Here is a 14,253-nt window from a genome sequence, read left to right as displayed (position 1 = left end):
GAAGTGAAGGAAAGAAATATTGCCAAGCAAGAGGTTAAGGAAAAGGTTATTGTTAAAAAGGTTATTGTTATAAAGGTTTATTCACAGTATGTATAGTCACAGCTACAGCAAAAGGCTGCCAATTGAAAAGAACCAACAGCTTGAACAAATATGTCTGAAAACTGATTTGTCTGAGTTTGAAAATAGTTCAAATAGTTCATTTGCTATAATGTAAGTACACCACCCAGCAAAGTATATGACAAAGGACAAGATGTTCCAAACTGTAACAACGTCAGTGAGTGGTCTGAGGATGTAGCCACTCACAGCGTCTGGACAATGTGACAATAGCAGCTAAAGTTAGACTGGCATTAGCTGTCGCTAACAGCTAATTTAATCCCTGAATGGCTAAGATTTCACAGCACACACAAGATCATAGAGAAAGTGCACTGAGCAGTTAAGTAGCATTTGTCTGATCCCTGATCAGTTATACCAATGAAAAGTCCATGTGGAGGAGAGGGCATCAATCTGAATGGTTGAGGGGGTGACACTTGAGCATGTGTGGATTCAGCTTATGGATAGTTGACGAATGCTGGCTGAAGTGGTATTATTGTAACTGAACTGCTCATGGGCACAAATTTCTTCTGATAATTAACTTCTCACATGGATAACCGCTACAGCCCTCTGGACTGAAACAGAGCTGACCCTGAGAAAACCCAGAGACACTGCATTCACATTTGTAATCTGGCCACCACACATATATAGCTAATTAAAAGTGTTCTAATATGGTCTTCATGCAGCAATTAGATACTTAAATTGCAAGAGTAAATGACTTTGCCTTTGTTGGTTGACAGAAAATGACTGTTTTGACAATCAAGTGATCTTTTCAATCATTCTTTAAATTCTAAATGTTTTCTGGACAATTGTGAAAAATTGCTGGTTTTCCTTGACATACAGTACAGTGAAATTAATGTGTTGGGTTTTTTGAATGGTGGTTTGATAAAACAAGGAATCAACAGGGTCAACTTGAGGCTCTGGGACATTAAAATTTCACTTTTTTCACTGAAATTTTACAGACAAAACAATAAAATAAACACAGCACAACTCCACACACTTTGCCTTGGAAAGAAGTTAGTTTTTTGTTAATTTTTAATTAGAAGCAAGCATAAACAAAGTTTTTTTTAATGAAGTACTGTGCAGCCTCCTCTTAGAGAGCTCTGGGAAATGAGGGTGTTGGAAAAAGGTGGCAGAATGATGACTAAGAGGAGAGGCAAGGGAAATCTTCAGCACTTCAGCACAACATTGGTTTCCAGCACTCATGTCAGGCAGTGAGAGGCAGCTGGTGTGGATCAGTTAACCCGGCTGGAGGCTGCGCGAAAGGACAGAAAGACTATGGAGGGATGGAGGGAGAGGCATTGATAGCAGAGAAGAGCTGTGGGGTCTCTGCGATGAACATGCTTGTGCGAGCATAGCACTGTTACACTGAAGTAACTGATGTGAGGCAGCACAGACAAAAGAAAAATCAACACAAGGTTGCTGCAAAGTATTTTCTGTGGTTGAGCCCATTCTTCTTTTTTTCTTTTTTAGCATCCCCTTACAATTCATCAAAAAACTACTCAAGCTTTGTGAGCATGTAATGGAGAGTTGAACAAGTGGCATCCTGTATAATTATGGTGCCATGTTTATATCATATCAACATGTCCATCTCCAACACCCTCCCAGTACAATTGAAATGACTTCAAACAACATCAAGGGTTACTTAAAACCAAATCTTTTTTTCATTTTAGCAGAAGCAATGCTTTCCCTCATACACAATATCTAATAATTCATCAGGTAATGAGACCTATCTGAGAGAGCATTTATTCCTTAGTGTTTTGGGGGAATCAAAAATGACAGTCATTGGTGGTTTTATGAAAAACGCTGTAGCTAAAACCTCTCAACAACCTTGACATTTGTAATTGAACTAATTGAGCCTTTATATCTTAGGCCAACACCCATTAGAGGACTTGCCGTTAACAAGAGGAAATGGCAGATTCTATTACTGCGAAAATGAGGAGATGAGTTGGATGGTGGAGATAGAGAGAAAATGCCCTCTTTTAAACATGCAGAAAAGCGATTGCAACATCTCCGATTCCTGTTTACACATGACTTCATAATCACAAAATACAATTCGGCACAATGAATATTCACAATCTAAACAGAAATAACACTTGGATTAAAAATAGATGTTTGTTTAGGGTTGCAACTAATAATTATTTCTGCTTCTGATTCATCTGTTGACTACATACTGTATGCTTATTAACAACAGTTACTAACTCGATCAGAATTTAAACAAAAAGAATTTAAGAAGATATTTTTTTGTTTCGGGAGAGTTATGCTACCAATTTCTAAAACACTAGCCTGTGGGTCATATCCTTATTAGAAATCAATTTAGCAAGTTGCAGAGATAATAACCAAAAGTGGATCTGAGAATATTAATGAAAAACACTGCTAGAGGACAACTTACTTGTCATGAGTTTTCCCTAGACAGCCATGTCCCTAAGGCTGAAGAATGAAGAGAGAAACTCGTCGAAAGGTTAATTGTTTATCTTCCCTGCACTGCTGCTGTGTAGAGGTGAAAAATGAAAGGGAGATTATGCTCAAAACAATACGGCCCCTCTTGCTTTGATCAGATAGAAAACTAAGAGCCAGGTGAAGACTGTCTGTTCTTATACTGGGATCTTTTCAGGGCTTGAGCCTTGCTTGAGGCTTTGCCATTAGCTTTGGTGTGAGTCTACAGACAGAGCAGAGTGCCTTCTGGGATTCTGAATTATTTAGATCTCACATGTTGGCAGGCTTTGCAGGATGGGGTGAAGTGGCACTAAACCCCCTGACCAGCGTGGCGTACAGAAGAGTGACAGTGAGCAAGAGAGCACAATTAAAAATGATGAAGGTGAAAAGTGGGGAAAAAAGGATTAAGGATGAACCCCAGTTTGATTTTGGTGATCCTCAGTAGAGGACAGTGATGTTGAAGGTTGAGATCTCCACTTTGCCCGAGATCACAGACAACCTGATATGATTAATATTGCTGCATTGCAACACTGCAGAATCACAGCTCAAATTATTATTTACAGAAAATGAATTTGAAACTTTTTTGATAATTGATTTACAGTTAAAGTCCCTTTTTTTAAGAAAAAAATCCAAAATGCTTTAAGCCTCAGCCCTTGTGTATACAGTACTTGTGTGAACACCCAGATACTTGATATGCCTCTGCAAACATATTGCTCATATAGACATATGTGTATTTTTTCTTAATCTCTCCCACAGCAGCAGTAGAGACAAGTGCTCTGTTATGTTCTGACTGAAGCACAGGAAGCCCAGATGAATAAGGAGAAGCAAGATCCTTTGCAGCTTGTCATGCATTTCAGTCACTATTCTCTCCAAGAGTTAAAACGCACTATAACTTTTGTGTAGACATACAGCACTGCAGATGCATGTGGCTGCGCAATTCACACTGAATACCTGAATATCACTAAATCATTAACCCTTATACTCTCCTACACGCCTGTGTGGATTCTACTGCTTTATTTTTAACTGTCTGTCTGTCATTTTGTGTTTCCTACCCATCAGCATCAATCAAAATCTTCTGTGTGGCCTCAATGTCACCAACACTGACATCTCCCTCAGTACAACAGAGAGCAATCAGGACACACGCACGCACACACACACACACACACACTCATCTCTGTGACAATGACACAGCAATATATCTAAATGGACTGTCACCATGGACAGCTCAAGTACCTCATTACATTATTTACGTTGCAGCAGTTCTGTGCCTGCCAGTAGTGGGTCAATGATATCACATTACATTTTTTATGCTCAAGTCTATTACTTTCAAAGCCACTAAAAAGAAATACTGATACATCTAATACAGGAAACTATTATGAAAAACTTTCCAAAAAAAGAAGTCACACTGAGGTTTACTGGGGTGGTATTTTATTCTAGGGGCCCCACAGAAAATTCCAGTCAGACTGAAAACTATTCATCATGAGAAGGCCAGAGTGAAAAGACAGGGTGTGTACTACACACTCCCACAGGAGACCTTGTACTGACAAAATGTTTTCAGGATCTTCAGTACAAACCCAGACCATGGATGAAGCCAGTGAAATGTGCTTCACTTCACAGCATTCAAATTTAAATGTGCAGTGGCAAACAAACATATGTTTTTTTTTTTTGTTCTTATCCCTTAATTGATGATTAAAGTGAAAATTGACTGAAACATGACATACTAACCAGCGGTGGGCCTACTAAATGCATATTAGGGGGATTCAAACTGAAATCAACACTCTGTTAAAACCATCGGTGGGTCGTGTTGTTTAAAGCATCAGCGAAACAATGAAACGTGATCTAAAAAGTCCAGTTTGAGTAGCCGATGAATCGTTTTCTATACTTGTTAGATGCCAAGACATAGCACAATGGTCAGTAATAGTTGGACACAACATCAACAATATTATATTTCACAGATTATTGCAAAGTAAACAGTAGTCACTGTAGGAGAATGAGAGACAAGCCTGTTCTGAGAACCGAACAGATAGGAAACACCTACAAAATAATCCATCACGAACACGCACTTGCCTGCTTTTGATTGGCTGGATGACGTAGTGTTGATTTGCAGCAAAAGTTCAACCTAGTGCAACTTGCTGGATCACAGGCAAACTGGATATACCTCAAAACAGATGTGAAGGCAACATTTTTCTGTCGGCTAAGACAGAGTATACATTTTAGGCTGTCTCCATGCTGTGATGAGCATGTGCATTCACAGCTATAGTAATGAATTCAGGGTTGCATAGACGATTGCTTACAGGTACCAATGACAAAATGTACTTTAATATTTTATAACATTTAGTTTGATGGAAATCTAACCTGGTACCTGGTGATGGTTGTTAGATTCTAATAACTTTAGGAAAAAAATGCCTAATTCTCCTGTTCCTGTATATTGAAAACTGTTCTTTAACTATTGGAAAATATGTATGTTTTTGGTCTCCTTTGTATTGTTTTTTTCACACTAAGAATTACTGTAAGTGCTATTTGCAATGAGTAATATGTGTTTCAAGACAATGAGATGTTTTTGCTTTTTTTTTTTTTTTTTTTTTTTATTCACCAAAGTGTTTTTTGGAAACGGATGCCTGCTGATGACCCATAGCTGCTAGAAGCTGTAAAAGACAATGGGACAACTGCCTTTAGCTGTCCCTAGTTCATTTTAAGTACATTGTATTGTTATCCAGTTATCCAAACCGGATAACAATACCATCAAAAAACATTTAAACTCAATTCCTTTATTTATATAATGCCAAATCACAACAAATGTTATCAAGACACTTCCCAAAGAACAACCATTAGACCAACCATTAGAGAGTCTTGACCAAACTTAAAAAAATAATAACTCTTCAAAAAATTCAAAAAGTATGGCGTGTCTATGTAGGATTTTAATAGCATAATGCGGGGTGAATGCAAATTGCAACCAACTGAGCAACCCTGGTCTCACCCTACCCTGTGATGACTAGGATAAAAACACAAAAGGTCCACTCATTGGATTATATATTTATGTGAACATAACTGTGAATGTTCCATTTCTGCCCCTAAATCCCACACATTGGATCTTTCACAGTCCTATGGCTTACATCATGTAGGACATCTAGTAAATGTGAAGTACATGTATTTGACATGGTGTCAGATCTCAATGATACAATCAATGCTGGGATCATGTTCATATGCATCCAAATAAATATTTACTGTTGCATGTCATGATGTTCCAGCTGGTTAAGAGATGATGCTACTCCCCACCCACACAAGTATCAGTACTTCTCTTTGCCCAATGACATTAACCTTTCTTTTGAAGAATCAATAGCATTTTATTCAACACCTCTCTCTTAGCTCTTTCTAAAGGTCACTGAATAAGATATTGGATCATTCAGAGAACAGTTCTTTCATTTGCTGAATCTATGTCAGTGAACTGGTCTTTGTGATAAAATTAATTGGCTTTCATGCACAGAAAAACACACAAGTGAGGGTATTTCTTTAATCCTGGCATTGGAGGTGCTTTGGTCAAATCCATGCACATGGCCTTCGGTTTAAAAAATGCCTCAATTCTAATCATTGCTCACTATATTTCAGTCAAACAACTTTATTACGATGTACATGAAACACATTCAGCCAAAGGCAAAACATTCTTCAAAGAGCTATTTCATATAAACTTTTGCTACTGCAGAGACATAAACAGTTTCCGGTAGAAGCTGTTTATATGGTAAACTGTGAAAAAGGGAAAAGCTTGATGTTTGGGGCAGCCTCAAGGGTCTCTGAAGCCACGTTTGCACCACAACTTTCGGTACAGTACCCTTGAAACCCTTACTTAAGCTGTACCTAAACCTGAGATTTGTTTTGAGTTTCCACCTCAGGCAGTAGTCTTAATTGCAGACAGTATTGTTACTGTGTGGTAATTGCTTCATCAATGACATTATCAGTGCAAAATAATAACTAACTCATCACAATGGAGGACATCGACATGGCTGTTTATATATAACAACAAGGAGATACACTTTGTTAGAGAAAAAGGCTGCAGACAGCAAGACAAAAGACTGCTGGGAGAAAAAAAATCAAAAACAAGTTCAGTGAGGAAAGTTACACAGAGTGCAGACAAGTCTGGCTGCTCCATATTTTTCAAGTGATAATTGTCTCAAAACAATCAGTAGTCTGAGGCGTTTAACTCCACCTTTCAGTATTGGTTCAGCGCCCTTGAAGGTATAACTAAAAAACAGGATGAAATGGAGTGATTCTCCAATGACAAATAAACAAAAACTAAATATCCTAACATGTAGAAAAACTGAACTCTGGGCTGATGTTTGTTCTCTTACTGACCCCAAGAAGACTGCATAGGGTGTACAAAGACAGTTAAGGAGTGCTGCAGGCACAGTACTGTGTGCACTGAGTGAAAAAACACCTCATTACATAAGCTGAAAAGCCCTTGCTATCCACCAGTTGTGGAGACCCTCAATGTCAGGCCTTTAAAATCACTGTCAGTCTTAAAGGTTCCCTGTGGAGTTTTTGACCTCCAGTAAGTAGCATTACTGAGCTGCTTTTCTGTGAGTGCTTTGTTTGTCTTGTTAAACAAGATAAACAAAATGAGACGGGATATACAGTCCTGCCAGTGCTTTCACATTATTCCACAGGTGGCAGTAACATGCCACGATACATCAACAAAGGCACTGAAGAAAACTGTAAGAAATACTTTGCTAATGTTTTATAAGTAAAGGAAACGCACTCAACACATTTATTAGACCTCGGACATAATATGTTTTGATGAGTAATACTGAATGCAAACAAAATGTTATGTTTGACATCTAGAAAAATATACAAGGTACCTTTAAATATAAGAAAAAGAAAAAACCTTACAATAAAAAAAAAAAAAAATGTTTCTTATTTCTCTTTACTTCTATTTTTCCAACTTTTATTTATTTTGTGCTATTAACAGTGTTCTCTGTACAACGCCTTAACCATTATGTCGCATCTCTATTGTCCAATATAAATCACCTTTATCTTTGTTTTCAACTGCTAAATAAATAAAGGTAATAACTGCTATCTCTAACTGCGTTGTAAAACTGATCAAAAACAGAGTAAGGAAAAACCCTGACAGCGTGCATAGTGCACCAAGGCACCACTTATTATGGATTGTTAAAAAACAGGCATGCACACATACAGTGGGTTCACATAAACACAAAAAACTATGATGATAAAGAGCAAAGATGGTGGCCAAGTGCATCACCTCTATCGACAGCAGGAACAGCTATCTTAAGCACCAATGCCTGAAGGATGAGAAGGAGGAGGAAGCATGTTAAAGTGTTGAATTATTCAGTGCCTCAATTTCACTTTGTCCAAGACAGAGGAGTACAACAATGATATTTTTTAAACGCCTTTGTAAAAACATTCATAACAAACTGCAGCTTTTCTCCTAACAGGGCATGACTTCCAGTGAGGTTCATTTCTCTGAAGCCATTTCATACCCAACAACGCAGAAACATCAAGACAGTCTGAGTGAACTCTCATGTCCATTTGTGGTAGAGTGAACTAAATATCAGTTCAACTCCAAACGTTGCCAGTAACTGTTTACAGGAGGTGATGATTATATTATAAAAATACAATGCATCTGTCTTCTTGCTGTTTGGTCTGTAGTTTAAAGCTCATTAGTAAATAATCTATCAGCAGGGTGGCCTTCAGCCCGGAATGACTTGGATTCCGCATGGGCCACATCAGGCCGTTTTGTTTGCCGCCTTCTTAAATTCTTATTCAATTACTGAAATAAAATGCAGCTGTTCAACATTTGAGAAAAGTGTATGTGCTGCTTTGGATGCTTGCACATATGCATGATGGATCATCAAGTGTAGTGTCACTTGTAATGAGAAAAATCCATCCATTAGGGACCCTAAACAAGAGTCAATTAACACTGCAGCTAATGAGTCCGAGAACTGGAGGACCAGAACAAGACTGGAGTCAATCATGAACCAGACAGAAGCTGTTCAGCTATTCACACCAGTCGCCATTCAGCTGAATCTTCATCAACCTTATTCAAGCAAGCCCACAGCAATAACTCTACATGCACTTGAGTGACTGGCTTACAATCCACCTTTTGCAGCACTGGCTTCTTCAACATCATGTAAACTAAAAACCAATTTTCAGGGCAGGGAAATAAAAAAATATGACTTCTCTTGCTATATACCTCCCGGAGAAAGATGATTTCCGGCCAGCTACGTGCGTTAGCAGGTTTTTAATGGGTTTTCTCATGTGTGCGAGAGCATGACAAAGACCGCGGACAGGAAAGGCACTGCTGTGATTGCTGTGCGGTGGGATGAAAGGACAGGCCAATACACATTACTCAAACTCAAGGTAACACGGAGTAGTCTCTACAACTTCAAATAAATTGGTTACCATTCCTGATCGCTTAGTTATTTGTGAAATTTGTGTGCACTGTAAGGAAAACTCTTCTTAGCTTTTATACAGTCTATAGCTAGCTGACAATAACTACTAAACAGCAAAGTGTCCTTCATCATTCAAACATATGAATGCCAGCAAGCAATGAAAGCTAGCTTAACTTCATGTTATTGGCCAATAGTCTATACACCTCTGATGAACTATTTACTCATTTAAATTGTAGTACAATACTACAAAAGACATTTGCCAAAATTATTTAATGCTTTCTGCACAAAAAATATGTTCCTGTATTACTTTGTGGCACATTGTAATAGAGTTGACAGTTATTTATGGTAAAGGCGCATTAACATGTGGTCCAGATCATCGGTGAGTTCCCGGGGTTTGAGAGACTGAAAGGTTTTGCCACTCTGAAAGTGACACATTAACTGAAAGGAGGTTGTGTTTTAAACGCTTGCAACATTGAAGAAGCAAATATGAGCAGCTTCTTTACTTCATCTTCACTGAAAGTGCGAAACTGTTCCATCTGTTACACACGGCCTTAATGATATACACAAACATTTAGACCAATCAGTCACTCGGAAAATTTATTTTAATTGTAATTAATATTTAGTAATTCATTAATATTTAGTTATTTGACTGACAGTCAGCCGTGGAACATTATCCACTTACATTTTGACATGGTCAGTGAATTAAAATTAAATGAAACTTTATCAAGACGTGAACTCTTCCACGTGACATTGTGAAGAAATGATAAATTGCTGACTGGGGCCGTGTTAATATGGAGCATTAATCCAGTCCAATTAGCATCGCCGAGAAAGCAGAGAGCAACCTCTCCGTCTTAAGGGCCCTGTTCTTCCTGTTACTTACCAAGCAATTAATTACTCAGCACTTTTTCAGTTCTTAAACATTCATCTTTAATTTGGCACATTAGCCGGAAAACCACCACTAACTCAAATCGCTGTTTAATTGTAGCACATTCAGCAGCATGCAAACACGTATACAGGCACACTTCTCTCAGTGTATCCCTGTTTGTGTGACAGTCCTGTGTGTGTGTATGTGTATGTGTGTGTGTGTGTGTGTGTGTGTGTGTGTGTGTGTGTGTGTGTGTGTGAGGAAGCTGGAGGCAGGTTGCAGTTTTGATTGGCAGGTAGAGTTAGCATGGTAACAGACCGTAAGCCACACAATCTCAGCGGAGCAGTTTCCTGCTGCAGCTGCCTGACCTCCAAACAGGCCAGACAACTAGAGCCTCAGGGCACGGAAAGCTAATCGAAAACAACAAAGAGCGAACTGAGCCACTTTTTTCCCCCACCATGCCGCTACCAAATGATAGGATTATGCAACAATTCCCATTGCAGCTCTTTGATGTTTGCTGGGGAAGGGGAAGAGGGATATCAAGGTAAAAAAAAAAAAAAAAAAAATCTACATAGCTGTTGTATCAAATTTTCTGAATAATGGGAGGCACTCTGTTTACAGTACAGACTGGTGCATTTAGAATTCCTGGGGGAGAAAGGACGAGGATTTGAGACCAGTAATCAAGCAGTGGTGCCAGACTTGTCAGGTAGTTGTTGTCAGTACCTGGAGGCAGGCTTGCTCTCTTCCTCTTCTTGCTATTCTCAGGAGTGTTTTCCAGAGGGGGACACTCAGCCACCAGCGTCCCACTGGAACCGTTGAACTGGAGAGGGTCGTTGTTGGTCGCTGGATCAAAGGGCAGAGTGTTGAGTCCTGGAAGACACACATACAAAAAGCCCCAGTATAGTAAATGAAGTGATGGCTCCGCAACAAAGGGGAATCCACTGTGAAACATGTCAAAGCGAAAGCAGCACGAGGTCCCAGCGCTATTTAGAAATTCACGGAAATAAATGTGATGAATTCATAAAGAATAAATGTAATTAATGAATAGAGCAATTAATATTTTTATGTAATTTATATACTGATATATATTTGGTAATCAACCAATTGTAATTGGTTGTTTGTTCCTTTTTTTCTGTACTTTAAAGGAGGAGAAATGCAGAAAAGCTGATGCTCCTCAAATGTGAGACTTTCCAAGGGTTTCTTTAGGATTTACACTGTGATTGCATCTTTCAACAAAGTTAAAATGCAGGCTGACTTTAAATGCACTATTGGAGAAAGAATTGAAATTTTTACTTAGCAGGAGGATTTCATTTTTAGTACCAGAACGTTTCTTCTTCTGTCCTGATGCACCGACACATGCACTGTTTCCTTCACTTTCAGTCGAGATAAAGTTAACAAAGCCGAAAAAAGCAACAATACAAATATGTCAGATATGGTGCAAATATCACAGAGGATGGTTCTTTGAAAGACTGTGAACTGTATCTAATGCTCCAACCAGCAACTCACACTAACTGAAACAGTGATGTAAAGGCGCTTCCACACCGTAAGAAAAATTCAAGCTAAGTTACACTGTATAATGAGGCCAATTTATCAGACAGTGCAGACAAGGTGAGATTTTTTTCTTTAGCAAATCTATTTTGCTCACTGTTATCTTACAACAGAATAAAAAGTCATATCATGAATACAAAACAATAAGTGCTTACACTCATAAGTGATAAAAACAAAAATAAAATTGAGATGGCTCGAGTCCAAACAAATTTAAGTAAATTTAAGTAATAAAATTAAGTTCAGCAGTGTTTCCTACTTAATATATCAGCCATTTTTCACAAGCAAAGAGCGACGTATTTGTTTATAACTCAGAGCAGGGTCCTGGGGAGACTCTGTCTGCATTCATGAAAAATTCATGTCACCTCTTTGCACACAGATTTGTTTTTACTTCATTGTGCAACAGATCAGAGGCCCAACATTAATGTGGGTTTATCAGAGGTCTCCAGGACTTTAATCAGTTCGTATCCAACTCAAGAAACATGAGAAACATCACTATAAACGATTTTAACTCTTGGCTGAGTTTTGAAGGAGCCATTGTGGGTGAGAGATTATGCTTACACATTGCAACACTAAAAAAAAAAAATGCGGTCATTAAGGTGTTTGTTGTCCTTTTTTCTTGTTTCCATGTGAGGACAGATTTAATAATATTTTAGATTACTGTGTCAAATGTGTCTTTGCTTTATTTGAATTCACATAGGTCAGTAGATAAAGAGATTGATCAATAGCCTAACAGAGACGGTTATTTCAGGGACTCAAACAGAGAAAGGAAAAGAAAGAAAAAAATAAAGAGAAAGAAGCCTTGCTTTGACAAATGAGATTTCAACAGAAATGATTTCATTTCTCCAGAACTTATGTCTAATCTGTTTGGAAAAACAGTATTTCCCAAGTTAGTAAGGTTTTCTGCACAAAATTTCGTTATGCTTGCATAATGACAATAAAGACTCTTGATTCTTGATGAGAAAATGGAGACGCATCTCAATCAAAAGGACAAACTGTCTCAGAGCAGAGGCAAAGGCCATATTTACAATCAAACAACAAGCTGAGAAATGACCCCTTAAAATACATTAAATCCGCGTGTGGGAGATTTGTTACATTTAGGCAGAGCGGATTGCGTATTTAAAGTCTAAACAGATCTTGTGTCTTAACCCACACACAGACCTGCACACATCTTTTCATAACTCGGCCAATTTCAACTCTCTTACCAGCAAAAAGCTACATTTAAGTTAGACAGCCTTTAAGTTAGTGGCCTTATAGTTCCCATGAAGAAAGGCCAAGAGAAAATGGCTGAAAGAGTGAAACATGGCTGAACAGGTGACAGGGACATACCACTCAGCTTCAAACGTTACCGTGTTGTTCCAGCTTAAGAGCCAGGCAAGGACTTGTATTTGTCCAAATCTTTCATCTCTCAGTCTCCTAAACAGACTCAAAGAAAATGGAGCTCTAAGTGTGATATAAAGTTGACAAGTACAGGCGAAAAGATGAATCAAGAGGGAAGAAAATTCGTTGCGCTCAAATGAGTGATTTAAAAGTGATGTACATGATGATGCTACATGACTGAGTGTGTCCGGTGCATTTTATGTGAATTATGGTACCTTATCTGGCTTCTGAGAGATAGTGTTGCAACAGTATAAAGCTGTGAGGCAAAAGTAAAGAAAAGATTCAAATTCAGCAACAATGAATGATATAGCATTTGTCTGTGTGGCTGTACATCATAATAACACATCAGAGGCTTGGTTTTGTGGGTTTGAGCTTTGAAAGAGTTGTTAGTGTTTGGAACCATCATTAGACAGTTATGGCCCACAGCACAGCACAAATGTCCATATGTCAATGTAAAAATGGGAATATGATTTAGGAATGGACACACTCTCTCTCTCCCTCTGTGTGTGTGTGTGTGTGTGTGTGTGTGTGTAAACCTGTAAATTAAGAATGTCTTTGCTGGGTCATCGACCCTGTCTGCTGTGTTGCTCGTTTGTCTGTAGGCTGATGGATGACATGTTTAAGTTTCAACATCTGGCCAGAGGGAGGAGTGATGTCAGTGAGCATCACTCCCCAGGGGAGGAGAGAAATAAATACCAGGGGCCTGAGAGGAGACAGGTGGAGGCTTTGGGCAGAAGGGAAATGATAAAGAGAAAAATTTTAGGCTCTGTCGCCTCAGGATGGACTTCAGCAAACATCACGAATGAGAGTGGCCTAATTTTACATCAAGGATGCATTAACAACACAGCCGGCTAATGGCACAGAGAGACAGGAAGATAGAGGAGCAAAAGCATACACAATGAAATTCAATGGGTCATTCAAACACCACTTAAGCGCCATGAACACGAAACCAAGCAGTGTGTGGACACTGTGGACAGAAGTGTTAAATTACAATTAAGACTAACTCACTTCATCAATAACCCAATCTATAGGCCTGATCAGTTGAAATAGACTATCATAACTTGATTTGTCCAATCACAAAAATGGCCCTGTTGATATCAAAATAGGGAATGATCCTGTGTTTTGCACAGAAATGCAAATTATCTAAACAGATGCTGACAAACAAACAACCTTAATTATTATTTGTGTAATTTTAACAACCAATTAACTGATTAGTTGATAGAAGATTAATAGGCAACAGTCAAGTCTGACTAACGGATCTTGTGTTTACTTTATTGTGAGCTATAGAAAGATTCTTTTGCATATGAAGGGACCGAAACTAATAAAAACACCACTTTTTGGTTGGTTTAATCTACCACAAAAGGTGTATTGGAAACAATATGTAAGCAGCAGTCTGGTTCAGATTACATGGCACAGATCAAGATCGCTGCATCACAAAATAACGAAATATGACAGGCATTGTATTTTTAACTGCTTTTTTAAGAATAACTTCAATGCCCATTGGCAGCTGTGCTGACCAAACATGTGATCCTTATG

The 14,253-nt window shown here is 38.5% G+C and overlaps 1 protein-coding gene across 6 annotated transcripts in view; it reads right to left on the bottom strand.

The window, feature by feature from the left end:
* Positions 1 to 14,253, bottom strand: part of LOC124068588 (ecto-NOX disulfide-thiol exchanger 2-like) — a 148,547-nt gene that overhangs the window by 70,726 nt on the left and 63,568 nt on the right. For 5 of the 6 annotated variants that reach the window (XM_046406964.1, XM_046406965.1, XM_046406961.1 and 2 more), the window contains one exon: positions 10,516 to 10,662. The exons of the other annotated variant lie outside the window; for it this stretch is intronic. In XM_046406964.1, coding sequence (XP_046262920.1) covers positions 10,516 to 10,662 — 147 coding nt within the window. The remainder of the gene's footprint in view (positions 1 to 10,515; positions 10,663 to 14,253) is intronic. 6 annotated transcript variants of the gene reach the window in all.

The sequence above is a fragment of the Scatophagus argus genome, chromosome 12, assembly GCF_020382885.2.
Source record: "Scatophagus argus isolate fScaArg1 chromosome 12, fScaArg1.pri, whole genome shotgun sequence".
NCBI lineage: Eukaryota > Metazoa > Chordata > Actinopteri > Scatophagidae > Scatophagus > Scatophagus argus.
This window is presented reverse-complemented; position numbering and strand designations above follow the sequence as displayed.